This window comes from Nesoenas mayeri (genome assembly GCF_963082525.1).
Source record: "Nesoenas mayeri genome assembly, chromosome: 2".
NCBI classification, from domain to species: Eukaryota; Metazoa; Chordata; class Aves; order Columbiformes; family Columbidae; genus Nesoenas; species Nesoenas mayeri.
The window spans coordinates 23,889,584-23,909,550 of NC_137543.1; the positions used below are offsets into that span (position 1 = coordinate 23,889,584).

The 19,967-nt window shown below is 36.9% G+C and overlaps 1 protein-coding gene across 5 annotated transcripts in view; it reads right to left on the minus strand.

The window, feature by feature from the left end:
- Positions 1-19,967, minus strand: part of VPS13B (vacuolar protein sorting 13 homolog B) — a 445,653-nt gene that overhangs the window by 62,228 nt on the left and 363,458 nt on the right. For all 5 annotated transcript variants that reach the window (XM_080340706.1, XM_080340704.1, XM_080340705.1 and 2 more), the window contains 3 exons: positions 18,728-18,935; positions 18,202-18,386; positions 935-1,131 (listed from right to left, as the gene is read on the minus strand). In XM_080340706.1, the coding sequence (XP_080196832.1) occupies positions 935-1,131; positions 18,202-18,386; positions 18,728-18,935 (590 nt within the window). The remainder of the gene's footprint in view (positions 1-934; positions 1,132-18,201; positions 18,387-18,727; positions 18,936-19,967) is intronic.

Here is a 19,967-nt window from a genome sequence, read left to right on the forward strand (position 1 = left end):
TGGAAACCAGATGTTTAATTTTTTTCATTGATTTTGTTAGCCATGTTCATATTTCCTGATTTCTCTGAATTCTGTAGCTTCACATAACATATATGTGGATGCTGCACGCTCATTCAAGCTTATGTTCATACACAGGCAGTAAGAAACAGCAAATACCACTGATCTAACAGGGTCATTCTGGGTTTTCCGTTCTAACTGTAAAATGTTAAGAACGTCTTTGAAAGTAATTCCATTGCTGTTTGTGGAGAGAACTAGTACTCATTTCTTCTTAATCTGCATATTAAAGAACACTGAATGAATGCAAATAGATTGAATATCTGTCATTATACATTGTTTCCAGCTGCAAACATAATGAAAAATGGATTTCCAGTGTTTGAAAACACTGATTAATTTTTTTTTAATTGTTAGCATAATAGGCAACCTGTGTGAATAATAATGTGATACTCTTGAAGTACTAAAGTTTTGGTTAATATATTTAAAATAGACACTTGGCTTATTTTAGTCATTGACTTGCACTGAGGACAGAATAAAGGTGATGTGTATGGGGAGTGCATGGAAGAAGAATGTTTGTTGCTATGTTCTTGCTGCACTGCACCTCAGCCTTCCTTTGTTAATTAGCTAATTTTAATGCTGTGTGCAGTTAAAGGTTCCAGGATATGACCTGTTTGTCTTCACTTTTCACACTTTTCAGTAATCCTTGCATTCAGAAAGTGGATGAATATGATGCTGCCAGGCTGCCTATTAATCTAAACAAGAGCTCTTTCTGTGCACACTCCATGCCTCTGCGTGAAGGTGAACTACAGTCTGAAGCTCATTTAAGACCAGCTACTCTTACTGCATATGAAAACAGTATCTTATTTCCTAGGTCTGTTGAAAAAGATCTCTCAATAGTGTAGCATTAGATTTCTGTTTTTCCCTCCTCCTTTAAACTTACCTTTGGTCATCAGCCACGTTCTGACTGCTGTTGAGGACAATTCTCCACAAATCAGAGGCTATGAGCTCTTTCTGATCATTCACAAGGTCGATACTGGGCAGCTGCAGTTCACAGACTTTGCTTTCTGAGAGACTGAATTCCCGGAATGCAACAAATGATTTCTGAAGCTCATCCCAGTACTCCAAGCTGCAAGGAATCTGTGATAAAAGGGAGAAGGCATAATTACTTTATGCTTGATTGCAAATATAATGGGATTTACTGTACACACTGAAGTGCAAAACTAAACTAAATAAAGGTAAGACCAATCACAAATCATGAAGTACTTGCAACTACATGATATTTTCTTTCATGGAATATGCTATTTGGAGAACTGTGTGATTTTGGAACACAAACCAAATAAACACATAGTAGTTTCTGTTAATCACATCTCTAATTTTAAGTCTGTAAATAACCCACTTGGATTACTCCTGGATGCATCATTGAACTGAAGATAATGTTATTAGCGACATTTCTAATGACAACAGAAAACAAATTTTAATGAAAGTATAGATTTTAAAGGGTTGTATCTTAGGCCTGCCTATGTTTTTTGTTGTTGTTGGGGTTTTTTTTGTTTTTTTTCCTCTAATAGCGTTAAAGTAAATGAGAATATGAACTTAAAACAAATGCAAACTCAGTAAGATATGAAGATTTTAGAATTAAGATACAGATATCCACAGTTATGACACTTGTACATCATCAATAAATATTAAAAGTCAAGTTGACATAGAGCAAACAGTAAAAATAAAAAAAAGCACGCATATTTGCTATTATCCTTTTTATCCCTGTGTGTCTGTGTATAGACATATATACATAACCAGGAAAAACATAAGAATGTGGTACAGATGCAAGTAAATCTAGGCACAGCTAGAAAAAGCTCTGTAAGTATTCTTCTGTGTTACTCAGTAAGGACTACAATGCACGTGGAGGTGACAGCAGGTTGATTAATTAACAGGAATGAAGGTTAAGAAGGAAAATTCAGGGAGCTCAGTGGTTCAAGCTGGGCAGGGCAAGGGAACATAAATAATCACCAAAGAATTCTGGAAGAATTAACATGTGGAACCACAGAGCCTGAAACATGGATTTTTACTACATCTGTCAAGTCACGATAATACGTGAAGATTGAAAAATGCAACCACAGTCACTAGAGTTTTTTTAGGTCAGGAAAAAAAAAAAAGAAGAAAGTATCTGATAATGGCCGACAAAACTCTAATGCCAGTAACATAGGTAACAAAGGAGCACAGCAATATCAATCAGGAGTGCTGATTTAATTTCAAAGACAGGAGTCTGAGAAAAAGAGATTGATTTAACATAAAAAGCAGATGCCATACACATGAAAATAGCAACACATTTGTTTCTAAGCTGCATATTCAACTGGAAATGGTGAAGATATGTAAACATCAGTTGGAAAATTATTAGGCAGTATGATGATGCCTGGAAATAGCAAATGCCATCCTGAGAGACATCAAGTGAGATACTTCCAAAAGCAAGGGACAAATAATTATTGACTTGTATAAAACACCAGTGGGGCCTCATCTGGAATATGGCACACATATCCAATTCTTCATCTTAGAACTGCATTAACTCACACTGAGATCTGTGCAAAGTCAAAGGAAAACAAAAGGAACATGACTGCTCTATCCAGACACCTCAGGAAAGAAACAACAGAGGAAAAGGTCTACAGAAACTATGGGTCAAACCTGAGTTGCTCTAGTAATAAATTACGTATGGCTAGACACCTGAACAGAAAAAGATAGGGAGGTTTGAGGACAGCCTTAGAGCTCATGATAGTTGCTTTTAAAAGCTTGATTTGCTAATAAGATGGAGGCAGTAAACACCATTGCCCCGATAGGAGGAGCCTGGGCTTGACAACCCAGAAAACTTCTTTCCCAGTTCTGTGTTGCTGACTCTACGATGGTGCTGTGCACAACAGCAATGTGAAATACATTATTGGGACTGTAGCCATATTTCAAAGTGACACTATATTTATTCTCTTGCTCTTAGTATAACTATAGAGTTTTAGATTTCTTCAAAACTTCTCAGTGTTGAATTATTTTAAATTTAAATGACCATGGACAAACACTCAAAATTGCAACACCACAGCAATGTATGTACCCTTCAATTATGGATATATCCAAGGAATTCCCCTAGCTAACTATAAACAGTGGATGACAAAAGCTGCTGTTTATCTATCTTTTGTACTACTCCACAGTCCCCACTGGTGTTAAATCATTTGGTTTTATTTAAAATAATGCAATACTTGAAATCTATCCTATAGCATAAAGTCTTGTAATTATATAATTACAAAAGGATCTGTATCTTTTCTGACAAAAAGTTTCAGCCTTTCGTTGTTGCACAGATAATTCTACATACAGAGTATGTAGAGTATGTAGAGTTTTTATAGAAATCTGATTCAATGTATTTGAATACTTGGTTTGGTCTTGTGCTTCATTTTGCCTATCAACACCTAAATTATCTTTTCTTGTCAGTGCTGTTGAGTAACATGTACAACTGAAGTCTTGTAAAGTTATCCTATTATGTAGGATATTTGTTTTTTTAGATTAAATCTCACAACTTTTTTTTTTTTTTTTAATATGCGAATGAGAATCTCACAAAATTGGATCAGAATGACAAGTAGTGGGCATTTTAAAAGAGGCTAAGTAAGATGAGGAATCCAATTCCCACTAAGATTAATGAACTGGAAGAACAAGTTAAAGAGCACAATACAGGAATTTAATAAGTGGCACTACAATACGTAAAACAATCGTAAGGCTAGAGGAAAGTAATATTGAGAAACTGAAAATAAAGACTGAATACAAAGGCAGAGTGAAACTTGAAAAAGCTCTGAACAGATTTCATACATATTGTTGGGGGACGGTTGTTTGTTTTCAAAAATGTATTTATTTTAAAAAAAAAGGTAGATACTTCAATATTTCCACCCACTCAGTAGGTGGTGGAAATCTTGAAACTTATCTTGAGAAAAAGATGGCAAAGTAAAATGATCAAAACAATTATTATGCCATAAAGAAGTAATAACTCCTCTTCAGGGCATAGTATTATTTGCCTTCTAGGAACTCCATGGTAATCTCTTCAGTGAATTATGAAGAATTTGGAAAGGCACAGGAATGATCACTGGACTGAGCAGTACGAGTAGCCAGAAGGAACACATCACCTAACAATCAAAGTTGGCTGGTAAGGACATTGACAAGATTATTCCTTTTTAATTTTCCCTCATAATTTTTTTCCTGTGTTGTAATAAGTCAAGAAATCTACCAGACCAAGTGACAGTATATTTCAAGGAATCACCTACACATTAGAAGGTAAAAGTCAAAGATATACTTTAAGTGATTCCCTGTACAAAATACAGCTCACGTTCTGGGACCATCCAAACTGTAACCTTTCTAGGTTGAGGCTTTCAAAAGACTTAGTTGACTGAGAATCTTTGATTCCTACATGTCTGGCTTTATTTGTTCTAAGAGGTTTATTATTAATGCCTGATCTGGATAAGTTTAAGGAAAGATGGTAGCTCTGGGCAATATTAGCTGCCAAAAAAAATAGTTGTGAAAGCCTGGAAATGGGCTCTAATGCCAGAACTGAGTCATAGGCAGTGGGAATAAGAGAATTAGCTGCAACAAAGAATTCCCCATACGTAGAATTAAATATGGTACTTTTACCTTAAAATATTTGAATAAAACCTAAACTATAATTCAGATAATTGTTACCTCTTAGAAAATGTGACTGCTAGTGCTGCCTCTAGAAAACTAAACACTAGTGAAACACATCTAACCAAGCACTTCTTTGCTAAACAACAAACACGGTTCTTCAACAGACACTTCTCCACAGCTTTTTGTCTTCTTTCCTAGCTCTCAAAGAAAGTCTGAATTGCAATGATTTTATTCACCTGTAAAATGCAAACAGAACCATTACTGTACAGCCCCTGCCATGTGTGCATACAACTATTATTTAACTGTGGGCTCAGATTTAACAAAGGATCTCCAAGTTCTGTTTTGCAAGAAAACCACGTGCTATGGCACAAACACTTAGGTAGAAGGATGTTTATGTCAACAGAAAGCCAAAAAGAAGTAATTTTTTTTTTTAACAGCATTAAAAGCAGAGATCAGAAGCAGAAGTAAAAAGCTATTATACATGAAAACAGACTAAACTCTAAGCAATTATAACAAAAACTGTTAATAAAGTAAATATATTTAAAACAAAGCAGAGAATTTGAAGGTTCCTCCTTTTTCTCTTTATTGCTGTGGACTATAGAAATGGGAGGCCCCAGAATTGCATGGCACTGTTCTGATGAAGAAAAAAAAATGGTGTATTAGTGAATTCTGATAGGAAGGAAAGCAGCTGTCTCTGAGGGACAGTTCCAACCCTGCCTCCTGCAAGTACAGGACACAAAGAAACAACTCAGCTGAAATAGTTGCCTTGGAGCAGAAATTTCTTGAATTAGGAGAGCGTGGATTCCTCTTCTCTGTGAATCTCATGTTTTGCTGTATTTTAAGAAAAAAAAAATCTTCATATATATTACACTAACACAGACATTATAAGAATCACCTCTGCGAACATACACTGACTCTCTACCAACAGAACCTGTCTCACTTCGAGCAGAGCTAAAACCTCTATCATATACATTTCACGGAAAACTCCCAAGCCTCAAACAAAAACAAACTCAAAAACCTTCTTAAAAACCTGCATTCTTCAAGTCATTTCCTGCACGCTTGTTAACCTATCAGCAAGACAGTATTAATAACCAACATGAAGAATTCCCACTAATGCACTACAATATAGTAGATCATGTTTTTCCTTATTCATCGTATATTGTGTCACACATTAGCTGTACCAGAATCACTTAGGTCCTCTTTGGAAACCAGGGGTCAAGAAATGCTACAGAATCAGTTAACGCTACGTTACATACTTATATTTTCATCTATGTGTTGTACACCCTCTTGACCACATGGATACTCCTCATTCCCACTTAAAATCATCTGTAATGATAAGAAACAATGGGAGAGAAATGGCTGTTGATGAATATGTGCTTTTTAAAGGCTTTCATTACCACAACATGCTTCTAGATCTTCCTGAGAGCTGATGTTACCCTCCTAGCTTTAGACCTCTTTGCTAATTAGGATGTGAAAAGTCGTGGGCACATAACCGCTTATCACGAGGTACATTTCTCCAGCTGAGCAGAGGGCCGATGTCAATGTGCTTCCACAAGCTGACACGTTACCGTAAATAATCATACCTATTAGTCACTACATATATTGTCATAATGCCAACAGGTCTCAGAAACAAACATCATTGCCAATTAGGACAGAACTATTGAAAAATATCTGCATTTCTTAGGTAATCCCATCTTTGTCTCTAGGAAAAAACTACAGCCATCTGCCTACTGCTTTGAGGTTGCTAGATGACGGGTATATAAGAGTATTATTGCTTTATTACTTAAATACTGAAGCGTATAATTTTTAAATTTGATATAAAAATGGACCTTTAACTATACAAATGCAGATGTGTTAGGCTGCAAAATACATCTTGTCAAGCTGAGAGAGAAAGAGAGATGTTAACATCTGGGTTACAGAAAAATGTGCTTAATGTTGTTTTCACTGATGCTTCCTTTTGATTCATGTTTTTGCTAGAAAATAGGCTTCTACAGAATAAATGCTCATTTCTTGAATCTCAGCCCCTCAGATGGTGGGCGCTTCCTCTCTGAAATGAAGTTCTTCTTCTTCCAGAAACAACTACTGTACAAGAAAATGCACCCAGAAGACAGGAAGCGTGTGTGTGTTTTATCTCCTCCGAGCAGGGCCACCTAAGTGAAGGCGAGCCAGAATACAATACAAACCAGCGCTTTGTGTCAGACGCCAACCCATGCTGAGATTTTAACTCCAGCTTCCTGAGCATGAATAAACTGATTGCTCTGTAATAAAGCTATTCTGTTATTAGGATATTTTACTGTTTCAGGGCCAAGCACCTTAAAAACACAATTCTCCCATTAGGTGAACAGAAGTTGCAGTAGCATGGAAAAAAAGCTTTATCCAGATTTTTATTACGGAAAAATTTGTGGGAATAACTACCAAGAACAGGACTTCTAAATTTGATTTTAAAGTCTTATTTATATAAAAATAGCAAAAGAACCCTGCAGAAAAATATATTATGTAGAAAATATGCTCACAAGAAAATGAATATTAAATCGAATAAAACCTCTGTAATATCCCTGTTCACACAACACACACAATCCAATCTGCCCAGTGGAACAACACTTTGGACAACCGCAGGATACTTCAGCATTCCTGTTTATCTTATGTGATTGACATTGTGAAATCGTGCTACAAACCGAACTGCCCGTTGGATAACATTTTTTTAGCCTTCCTCAGGGCTAGGATTTTATCGTATCAGTGTGCAAAACAGCTTCTCCTGGCACAGCTACAGACCACAAAGATTAAAAAAAAATTGAAAAGATGTGGTGGTTTACAGCGAGGTAAAAATTTAGCCTAGTATTAGTAGTATTAGGCTTAGCTGTAGTATTAGGATTAAAAACATTCTGTCCCCCCAGCAAAATCTCCTTTGTATTTTTAATATGGTTTTCTGTACTTTGACACCATTATGATGTGTTACGTACTCGTACATTTGGGGCAGTAAAAGTTATTTCACTATGGTACACTCGCAGTTTTCAACACTCAGGAATAATCAGGTACCATAACTGGAGAAGTTTCTCAAAATTATCCCATATGATTTCTTCACAGCATTTTTAAAAATTTCTCTTTGAATTTCATTTAGCAAATTTTGTCCTAAAACTAGAACACTTAAATTATAAATACTTTAAAATTGAATATGCAATATCTGCTTAATTTATATTTTCCCCTATCCATACTGATGTCTTTGGCTGAATAATGAAAATAATTACTATTTTGCTTTCTGAGTTATGTTATTACATATACATTGTCTCTTTCAACTCCATTTAACAAATTTATTTATGGTCCTATTAGCATATTTATTCCATTTTATTTAAATTTACAGTTATACTGCAATTTCTAAAATAAACACTAAATAGAGTTATAATAAAGAGATGGGAAAGAAAACTCCTGTCTTCTGAGAGAAACTGTTCTTTAAAAATACATAAGTGCCTTTTAGCTGACTTTGGAAAAAAGCTTCTATACATCTTCAACTAATAGAAGCTATAAAAAACCCTTTGTAATATTGGAACCAGTTGAGAAACCACAAGCATTCAAATGCAGGAAATCATGATTTTATAACATTTTAATGTGATCTACTCTTGGGAAACAAAGTTAACCAAGCCCTATTTCTGTACAGGAAATATTCCACTGTACAGTTGTAATACGCTGTGGTGAGGGGTACAGCTGCAAATTTTTCACCTGTAATGCCCCACTGGTATTGTGGCTTACTGAATTGCATCAAGATTGCCTTCCTGTCCGGAAAGTCCTCTAAGTACAAACAAGACTCTAAGCCCAGGTTTTATTTTCCCTTGGTATCAGAATATGGTAATTTAAGAGCCCTGAGAAATGCTTTTTAACCTTTCAGGAGAAATATGTAGCATTCTTTTATTAGGAACTACGTTCTTTACCTTTTAAAAACAACATGTGACCAACTTATCAATTTATCAGGCTAGCAGGTTCAGAGAGAATGCAGGTGTGTATAGTAATGTAATCTGTTACAGATACTGACTTTTTTTCTTTATGGAAAAATGACTCTAAACACGCTAACAGCTTTTGTTAAGAAAGCACGGCACAGCACTATGCTATCACTGAGAACATTCCTGTAGGACTTTTTAAACAAGAAAACATATGTACATTTTTTTTTCTAGTAGCTGTCACTCAATTTGAGACTGATCACTCATTTTTCTAATAGCAAAAGCAATAGTATTTCCTTTAATTTATTAGGGTCTTTATTGTTACAAATATTGAGAAATAAACTTATATAGATAGGAGATCTTACATGAGGGACTTGTCTACTTTTTGCAATACTCCCTATTCTTTTTTTTCTGATACAGGAACAATCTTCCACATTTTATTTAAGGCTTTTCATTTTCTAAGCTTCAGTATTTATTAATAATATAAGCACCATGCTGTTGAAACACAGCCACCTCTGAGACTGAGGGTAACAGTTTATTAATACATAAAGTACTGCACGATTTTCAGTATATGGGCGATTTTGACCACTTATTCTCACCACAGGAAAGCCAGACTCCTGTAAGAAGTGCCCCAAGATCACATACAGCAGAAAGGACTTTGGTTTGCAAAGTTTCATAAATCAGAGTTACAAAATCTGAAAAGTACAGAACACGAGGAGAGTGTAAATCTGTCATTAAGATAATCTGATGGTTTCGTCAGTCCTCTGGCACCCGGTAGAGTTTTCACTGGCTCAGTAACCCCGAAGGGTAAATTTCAGTGTGATGCACAGGCAAATTATGCACAACTTCCATTAACATTCCCAACGAGTTACGCTTAACTCCCTGCAGACTGCACAGAAACTGTAGGCCAGACGATACAGTCTCATCTCAATGCAGTGAACACTAAGATCACACAGCAAAATAATTAGGATTATACACACAAAATACAGCAACAAAATAGTAAAGTCTGAGATAATCCTACTCTCAGGCAAGGAAGTTCACAAACAACGTTTAAAGCTGGAATTCCTAAAGAGAACGGGCTCTGTTTCAACATCTGCTTAAGACTCGCTGTGTAACGCTGCAACTCCTTTAGCCTCTGCTTCCTTCCTTGCAAGAAAAGGAAGACAATGCTTATCCCTAATAGTCTGTCTTAGCTTTTGAAAATGTGCAAAACTCTGCCCAGGGTCACGAAACTTGCTCACATCCAGATTATGTGAAGTGTAAGTGACTCAGGCTAAAAGCAAACCTTCAGCCCTCTGAAGCAGAGCAATTCTCTACACAACGACCTGCATCTACTTTTGCACACATGCATAGATGTAAACATGGCTTCTACTGACAGGAAAGCAGCTTCCTTCATTAGAATAAAAGGCTTTCGTTACAATTCTTGTTTATGATCAGATATGCTCAATAATTATACTGTATTGTTTCATTTCAAACATGTTGCAACTCTTTCCATAGCAGAGAACTCACAAAACCACTATATGCAGTCTATGTATAGCAGTAGAATGACTAGCACAGCCATTTAGAATAACATCAAAAGGTAGAATTAACAAGAAATGTACGGTTTAAAAACCAGAATCCCAAACAAAGCACCAAATTTGCCTTCTGATGAATTCACAACAGCTAGACAAATTATTTCACCATCCATCTAAAAAGTCTGATTATTTGAAGACAGTACTGAACTGCATGGCAGTAGATTAAAAAGTTTGTAACCAGACAGGTTTATCAATAAGCACGGTTGAACTTTACAGATTACTATCTAATAACACTATGAACTTATATCACTAACCTGGCACACACAAATCATCTGGATTTCCAAAATAGTTATTGCCTGAGATTGTAAGAGATAAATCAAACATGAATAAAACTTGTGGTTTCCCAAAAAGCTCTTTTCCCAGATTCTCAAATGCCCAGCTGAATGCTGTAGCCCCTATAGGGAATGAAAAGTAAAAAGGAAGCAGAGCCAGCCAAAAATGAGGTATGCTCTGTTAAAAGGAAAAATGAATGTCTTTGACATTGATCATAATTCTTTTCCTGTTGACTGTCATGTCAAATCTTTCCTGGAATAATGACTTACAGTAGGTCTAATGTCAGTCATTCTTAAATTCATGCTTCCTTAAGCCACTGTTTAAACAACCACAAGGTGTTAGAAAATGACTGTTTATTGACTGACAGTGTTGAAGAAATCAGAGTCCAGACTGCAGAATTTACAAATGCTTTATTTAAATAGCACAAGCATGTAAGGTAATGCAACAGATGATTTTTTGAATCTTCACCTGTTGAAGTTGGAAATATTATATGTTCTCCTAGAGGAGATTTCATCATCTCAGCAAATGCTCTGAGTGAATTCTACCAGAGCGGTTTTATTTACCTAGTCCTTCTTTACAAAATCTCAGTTAAGCCCTTGCAACCTCAGAACTACACTCACTGCCCTAGTTTTCTCCAGTAGACCTTGAGATCTGGTTAATTTAATCACTACTTTTCTAAACCAGGAATAAGTGCTCTGTTTATTAGGAGACTACATAAAGAAGAAAGGCCAAAAAAGGAGACCTCAGCACACATTCATCTTTTCGTCAGCTGTTACAGTGCTGACTACACTCGCATGCAACAGGAATCCTGGCAGGTACACAAGGGAAACATCCTCAAATACAAAAAACTGTTGGGGTTATAACTGAATAGATATTTTAACTTCATGTGGAGAAATGAACAAATGCCATAGATTATCTTCCTTTTGTCTTGTAAACTTTAACAGCTTGAATCTCTCACTGGATGACAATCCAGGAGAAAGAATTTTAAGTCTGTATTGGTGATGCAGCTTAAATAAATCACAGAGCTCAGAATCTGGAGCATTCCACATTATATGATCACTTTGATTAGACAGATCTGTTTTTCCCCACCTTTTAATTCCATGGCCACTTGTGGAAACGCTTTTGTGACAATACATAGCTTTTTGTTTGAGATATGGAGCAGAGCTAGGAATATCCCTTACTGGAAAGCTAACTCTACAATGGAATGGCAAACACTGAGCATCTTTGTAAAAAGTTCACAAGCTAAAGCAGGCTGCCAGCTGCACAGGAAATCATTTGTATGTCCTGTTCACCTGCTTACACAGAAAAGCAGAGTGCTTCCTTGATGGCATACAAATTGCTTTCCTATCTTGCTGAGCCCCTCACAATCTTTGCTCTCTCTCCTGCTAACCCAACCCTGTCAGCCTTGGTCCTGGTAAAGATAAATGACATCCAAATGTGGCCCAGATGAAATCAGAAAAGTAAACCAATGTAGGCCAATCAGAGGCAAAGACAAATGTAAATCTGAGAGTCTCAAAACTGCAGGAAGACGCAGGCGGACTTTGGGAAACTAGACATATAGTGCAAGTACCTTTTTAAGCCCCAGAGCACAGATATCCAGCAGCACTTTCATTGAGCTTAAATGCCTAAGCGTAGGTAACTCCATATTGTATCTGTACAATTTGAAAGTCACTACTGAATCCCCAACAATTTTTTCTCCTGCAACTCCCTCCTTCAAAGTGTAAAACCACCACAGAAATGAAGAGCACTTATCCTTCCTCAGTTGCTGCAACCTGACACGTCCAAGGAACTGTACAAGCATGGTTGAATTTAGCATTACGTGACAGCTCTGAAATACAGTCCCTTGTTATGGTGTGGAATATATTCTTCTTCAAGTATTTATGTTCTGGGACAGTGGCATTATCGGCATGACCATAAACTACTGTCTGGAATTAGAAATTGCTCTTACTTGGTCCTCCCAAATGCCGTATTTCCAAAGCAACCAGAACAATTAGGATGAAGGAAATAGACACAAATTCTATTCCAACCAATAGGGAGATGAGGAGAGACTACGAAGCCCTTCCTCAGCAGTTTAGACCATCTAGCACACTTTTGTTTCTGAGTTGCTCACATATCTTCTACAACTCTGATATCCCCACAGGAGACATTTCTAAATAGCTTGTAAAACATTCTGCTTTAAGGCTATTATGATGCTTCGAAGTCCTCAGTGGAAGACGTTTTATGGACAGATTAAGAAGAATGAGAATCATCACTATCAACTGTTTCCAGCTTCAACTGCTACAAAACAAGAATGTCATAGAGTAAATAAAAGCATTGTTGCCCTATAACAGCAAGCTGGCTGTCTGGTACAACACAGTTTACTGTTAAACTGGGAAACTGAGGCACACCTTAAGTCTTCAAATGTGAATATTTGCTAAGACAAATCTACAAACATCTCCACAGTTTTTACTATAGAAATTCTCTGCACAAGAGAGTGTTCTAAATGTAACATTAATTGTTTTGGAGCAAGAACTGTAGGCTTTGTCTTTCTGCTTTTGTATACCTATTTTCTTTAAGTACATAATAAAACAGGCTTTTAAAGTTGCTCATCCACATACCTTCAACCACAAGATTTCTCTTACCAGCAACCTGCTTGAATGATTTAAAATTTCATCTGTTGCACCTGAGAAAGTCTCAGAGAGCATCCTGAGGTACCAATATCAATCTTCAATATTTAAGGTAACAGCATTGCTACTTCATCTTGCTTATTATCTTTTGAATTAACTTTGTAAAATTTTTCCAAGTTTGGACTTTCCTCTGCTCCTGAGGTGTGAATATGATTCTTACATCAACACTGTTCTACCCTTTGCCCTTGCTGGTCTGGGCAGTAACGGATTACCATGGTTTACACGACATTAGATAGAGTCAGCACTGGGATTAACTTCACTCTTATGAAATTTGTGCTGTCTTAAGTGAAGGTATCAGTGGAATATGTTTTTTCTCCTCCATTTATTTTAAAAATAATCTTCGCAGCAGTCAAGATCAAAAGGGTATGCCTTTACCAACATTTGAGTTTTGCTGCCTGAAGGTCTTTCCTGCAGATCCCCTTTATACAAGGGGTACAATAGTGGTGGCTTAGAGCAATACTTATTGAATTACTTGGACAAGACAGCCTCCTTACTTTTTCTTCTTACAAAAACATGAAACTACTGCTCTGTTGTGTATATTCCTTCATTCCACATTGACCTTTACGAAGTTATTTAGCTGTATCTAGAGCTTTCCAAACACTGACCAAAAAAAATCTCACAACTTGGACAACAGGCCAACAACAATTAGCAGAAATGAAACAGAAGCTGATAGAACCATGAAGAGTTAATAGCCTTGACCAAGGATCTAGAAATATGTTTGGTATAAAAGACTGAGGAATATTCTACATCCATAGCACATCTCTTTCTTGATACAGAACCCAGTATTCACCATTTTCCGGTTAGCTATACAAGGCTGCCCCCAAAACACTTGTAAGCACTCTGGCAAATTGAGTTTTGCTTCACTTAATGATTTTATATTACAAAAATAATACCTGTGTATGTCCTTTCTTCATTAGTAAGAACTTGGAAACACTACTAGGTAAACTTTAAACAGTCTTGAGAAGGTATATTCAGAAAAGATCTTGGCAGTGACGTAGACATAAAGGGAATAAAATAAGAAAAAGTCTCCAGGTCAAGAAGGGCTAGAAGTTATGTCAGGCAGTGGTTTTAGTACCTGAGGATAAGCAACCTTATCATGGAATCACAGAATGTTGGGGATTGGAAGGGACCTCAAAAAATCATCTAGTCCAATCTCCCTGCCAGAGCAGGAACACCCAGATGAGGTTACACAGGAAGGTGTCCAGACGGGTTTTGAATGTGTCCAGAGAAGGAGACTCCACAACCTCCCTGGGCAGCCTGTTCCAGTGTTCTGTTACCCTTACTGAGAAGAAGTTTCTTCCCAAATTTAAGTGGAACCTCTTGTGTTCCGGTTGGAACCCATTACCCCTTGTCCTACCATTGGTTGTCACCGAGAAGAGCCTGGCTCCATCCTCATGACACTCATCCTTTATGTATTTGTGAACATTAATAAGGTCACCCCTCAGTCTCCCAGGAGTCTCCCCTCAGTCTCTCTCTCTCATGTAAAGAGCAACTCCACCACCACGCCTGGCTGGCCTGTCTTTCCTGAGAAGGACATAGCCATCCATGACCACATTCCAGTCATGTGAACTGTCCCACCGTGTCTTTGTAATTGCCACCAGGTAATAATCTCCTGCCCGAACACAGGTTTCTAACTCCTCCTGCTTATTCCCCATGGTGCATGCACTAGTGTACAGGCATTTCAGAGAGCAAGCTGAGCACACCGATTTCACCCTAGGGGTATGGGAGGCCTCCTAGTCCTCATCAACTCTACAGTGCTGCCCCACTGATGCAAGCCCAGCGACACTAACCAGGAACTCCTTAAAAAATTAAGAAGAGGTACCAGTAAAGTCTAAAGGTGCTGCATCAAATAATGGTTCTCTGTAAGAAAGGTAAATCACATAGAGCCAAAGAACATTGGTAGCATGTGAAAATGGGACACGGAGGGATTAAAAATTAAACAGAAAGGGGCTGCAAAGTCCATTAAACAGGAAGAACAAGTTCAGGCACTCTCAACCTCCCAAAAGAAATACAATCCTGATGCAGTTTCCTGCAAATGCGTCCAAGATTCTCTCTCACTCCCTTCAAACAAAAAGATCAAACTTTATTTCAAGTTGCTAAAGAAAATGCAACATGTTACATCACAGCAGAAACATCAGTTCTTCCTTTTCCCTCCATGAACGAAAACAATGATGTTGGGATTGTAAAAAAGTAAAGGATTAGAAACTTGACCAGTGAAACTGCTTACCTCTGCAACAACACAAGTAAAAGCACAAGAAAAGACGCTCTTGGGACAATCTAGAAAAAGCAGCAAGGTAAGGTTTTACAGAAACAACATAGTTCATATCAGCTCTTACAATCTGAAACTGTTTGCTTATTCTTTGGCTGCAGCAGATGACACGCAACTTCAATATCTAGAAAAATTCTATTTATGGTGAAGCTTTTGCATGTTCCAGGAATCTGAAGAATAGCTATAAAAACAAAGAGACTTCTAAAACTCATCCATTATTAAAAAGATTTGCCAGAAGTTTAACAAAGTTAGAAAGCTAGATGAAATATCACAGTAACTTAAACGGAAAGAAAGAATATGCAACTGGCAAACTTTTAATTCAAGACAAACTACAGAAGTGCACCTTTACCTGGATTTATGTGAAGTAAAGGATTAAGGGAGAGTGGTTACACAGCTGGTGACATCATGGGTTCTCCCAGCATTTGAACACATACACAGTCCTGGCAAAGTTTTTAAAAATATATTTTTAATATATTTTGATATCATTATTGTTTTTAAATTTACTTTTTTTTTTTCTCAAAAAAGCTGAAGTCTTTGACTTGCAGATGTTTCTCTCATGTTTCATGTCAAGAAGTGAATAAAATAAAACTGTTGTTTTGTCTTTTTTCTCTTTATATTTTGTGAATTTTCCATATGCAGTAAATATGCAGTGTATTAAGAAGCAGAAATATATCCACACAGTGAAAAAAGTGGAGCTGATGAAAGGTCTCCTGATGAATTTAAATCAGAACCTAAAGCCTGAGATGAGTATTTAGTAAACATAGTTTACCTAAATAATTTGAAAATTGATGCTGTATTACTTTTTCCACTCACATATCTATGCAAGGCTAATTACAAATGCATACTGCCCATGTTTAAAATGGCTTTTTATCTACATTGTGTGGAGCTGCTCTTTGTAGGTGCTTGGCCATTTCTAGAAAATGTGATAAATCACCACCTAGAGCCAGGCAACAGTTACTGCCATAGTTAACGGCCCACTAGAGAAATGTGGATCCTCTTGTAGGCATTTCTGCACTCCATGTTGCCAAGAGCACAGTTTTTTAATAGATGTCCTCTAACTTGGCTGATATCTTTCATCTCTTCACTTGTAACTGAAAGCCCAAGGTAGTAACATAAAACTAACCAGGAATTAATTAATCATAAAACTGACAGACCTTAAGAAGAGAGAGCCACAGTAAAAAGTATCATGGAGGGAAGCTATACGGGGACGCTTGACCACAAACTTTAAACAAGACTGATGGGAACAGTTCTCTGTGCTCAATGTATAAGATGAAATGCATATCTGAAGAATCACCTGAGGACTAGTGGAAGTTGCAAGAATGTGAGAACTGGTGTCTAAGTGTTTCCTAGTTTACTGTTTGAGGCAATCGCAGGGGAAATGACAACGATTGCAACCACCTTCTTTTCTCCAGACAGTCGCAGCAGCAGAACATGTGCTACTAGAATTCCAGCTGCCCATGCCCACCTGAAGAACCGATATTCCTGCTGTACAGGGTGATATTATTACACAAGCACATACATTATGCTCATGATGTCTGTTATCTATAATGGGAGCCTAATGTAATTATACCAAAACTTGGTGTGCTGTGCTCTGAAAATACCATCCTGAAAGACGGCAAATCGCTCACTTTCATAGCAGCCTAATAGGGTCATCAAGACAGCACACAATAACACAATTTTGATCTTTGATTCAAACCTCATGCCAAGTGGAGCTGATTTTTTTCCATTTAATTTTAATATTCATATAAATGAAAGGAGCTGACATTTGGCTGTCTAGAGGGCAAAGAAATTGGCAGGACACTTACATGATCTCACTAACAGTATGTGCACGGTAATAACATTATCCCATTTATCTGAGGAAGATTATCCTACTTATCCATAACTCAAAGCATATTGGTGCATAATCCAATTTTAAAAGCAATTTTTAACGTTCTAGCAATAATCAAATATAATTCAACATTTCTGAACAAATAAGAAGAATAGGGAGACACTTATTTTCCTTGACACACAACACTAGTCTTATTAACAAGCCAATTGAAATTAAAAAGAATAATGACAGACCCAATTTGTAATACAGAAAGTAAACTGAGATTAAAAAAAAAATAGCTAAAATCTAAATAGGTTAGCAAGGAGTAAGTGAATGTATAAAGATGAATTAGACTAGACAGGAGAGAATGTAACTGCCTGATTGAGTATTTTAGAAAGCAAAGATTCTCAGGGTTAAGGATCAGTGTAATCGTGAGGTGTGGTCTATTTTTGGGTCCCAGAATCACACAACTGCAACACTCAGCCCTCCTCTGAAGGGCAGTTCCATGATCTCACACAATCAAACTGGACATTCACTTTAACACTCTCAAAGCAAAACAAGAGAAAATAGATCCTTTTCTCTCCACCCTGTGGATCTTACTAGAAGCAGCACAGCCATCTGCCATCACAGACACCAGAGAGGATGGCCAGACTGGAAATCTGAGCTCAACGATTCCATTGAAGCTTGGCTATTTCAGACCAGGCCTTTCCTCTTCAGTTTCAAATCAAATTAAGTCTTTACGTAATGACTGATGGATGAAATAATAGGAAGCCAGAATAAAAACTCTACATGCTTGCTAACTAGAACTGATAAATTTAGATATAGCTTATTATGTCATGGAAAAACTTTACAGGTGAGTGGTTAAAATGTTTGTACAAGTAGTTTTAAAGCTAAAGATGTGCTTGAGCTGTGGAATTTACCTCCTATTGATTTTATAGAGCTTCTGACATCTTCTGCTCATTTTCAATAAAACAAAGCTTGAAAACATTCACTTTAGAGCAGTAACGTTTTCTTTTCATAATCAAAGTAGAAAACCCTCATTACCCACCTGAAGAACATCTCCAAGGTCAGCAGTGCTAATATCTGGGTCTTCTGTGGTATTGAAAGGAACAGGGTTAATTCTTACAAGAGTGAGCACTCTGGGTTCTGGGTATCTCCACAACATCATTCCCGGACTATCCTCAGTTTCATTGTAAAACACAACTTCATAGGCACTGGGCAGTTTTTGTGCTTCTGTCAAATGAAAGAAAGGTATAATCTGTTATATAATTTCAAGAAAGAAACATGCTGGTTTATGAGACCAAAGTAGTTAAAAATAAACCCCTTAGGATCAAAAGGAGAGAAAATAAAAAAGCAATTTCCCTGACTTTTAAAAGATTACAGCTTAATGGAAAGAAATAAAAAACATTGGTGTTTTTGTTTTGGTTTTTTTTTCATTCTAGCAGATGTCTTTTCAATTACTTTTCCAAAAAACCCAAAGCTATTCATTCTGAGAGGCAAGAAATCTTTAATAGGTTACTACTGCACCTTATTTATTTATTTATTTATTAAAAGGGTAATAATATTCTTCTTACCTGCGTCTTGTATATACTGGAACAGGCCCGTCCTCAGATCATCCACGGTATGCTCAGTTTTTGTGGCCTGATTCCTTTCCGCAGAAAAGCAAGTGGGGAACGTACGTTCAGATACCAAATTCTCGACATTGCCCTTTTTAGCGAGGTACTGCCACAGAAGCTCCTGAAGAAGAACTAAACAGTTCAAATGCTCCTGACCCCAGAAAACCTTTTTTTAAAAAAAAACAAAAAAAAGAAAAAAAGAGAAGACAAAACAATTACATACTATTATTGAGTAACTTTTGAAGGAAAAAACCTCAACATAACAGAAACTTTCTACAGCTTTCAGCCTGCTCTATTTAACACCTTAATTGCTTGCAAGTATCCTTAATGTGAAAAGAAAAAAAAGAACGAGAACAACAAGAAATCTCTACAAAACCATTTGGCACATTTGTTCTTCTCATCATTTGAAGGAAAGCATGAATTTTTACCACTTAGAATTGATACTGGTGCTGCCTGGTAAAGCACAGAACTTAGAAGTCATAAGCAAGAACACAGAGCTGAGTGCAGTACATAATTCTAGGACTGGCCGCAGGTTTTGCAATTTAGGATATGACCAGAAAAACTCTTTGAGATGCAAAGTTTGAACTATTCTAAGAGCATGTTGCTCCAAAAGCAGAATTCTAAAATGCATTAAAAACTGAGTGACAGAGCAAAGATGTCTAGAAAGACCATCTCAAGCACAAATATTGAGTATACACAGCACATGAACTGCATGTGCTGTAAGTTCTCATAGTAAGGTTTAAAAGTGTAAGGATTTTTGATGCTTAAAATAGAAATTTAGAAAAAATATCTAACAAAAACTGGCATTCAAAGTCCAGAAAATTCATATGCTTTATAGCAAAATAAAAGCCAAGTAGGCATTCCTTTCCTCCAGCTATGACAAGCAGTGCACAAGTCCTGCAGTCTTCATGTGCAGAAATGGACCCAGAAGCAACAGGGAAGACAAGGAACCAACTGGCAATTAATAAAATAAAGAAAAAAAGACTTAGAAACACTGTGGGATGAAATCAAAAGCACCAGACAGTAACTTAAAAGTCCACAGTACGGGTAGGAGTAAAGCAAATGAGTCAGGTGTGGATATACAGACTAGTGCAAATTTCTTCACTGGGCAATACCAATTTTCACATATAAAAAAACCCAGCCAGAAGATGCCTAAAGGGAGTGTAGTACAGCTGTAAAGAAGGAAGCTTTTCCTTTC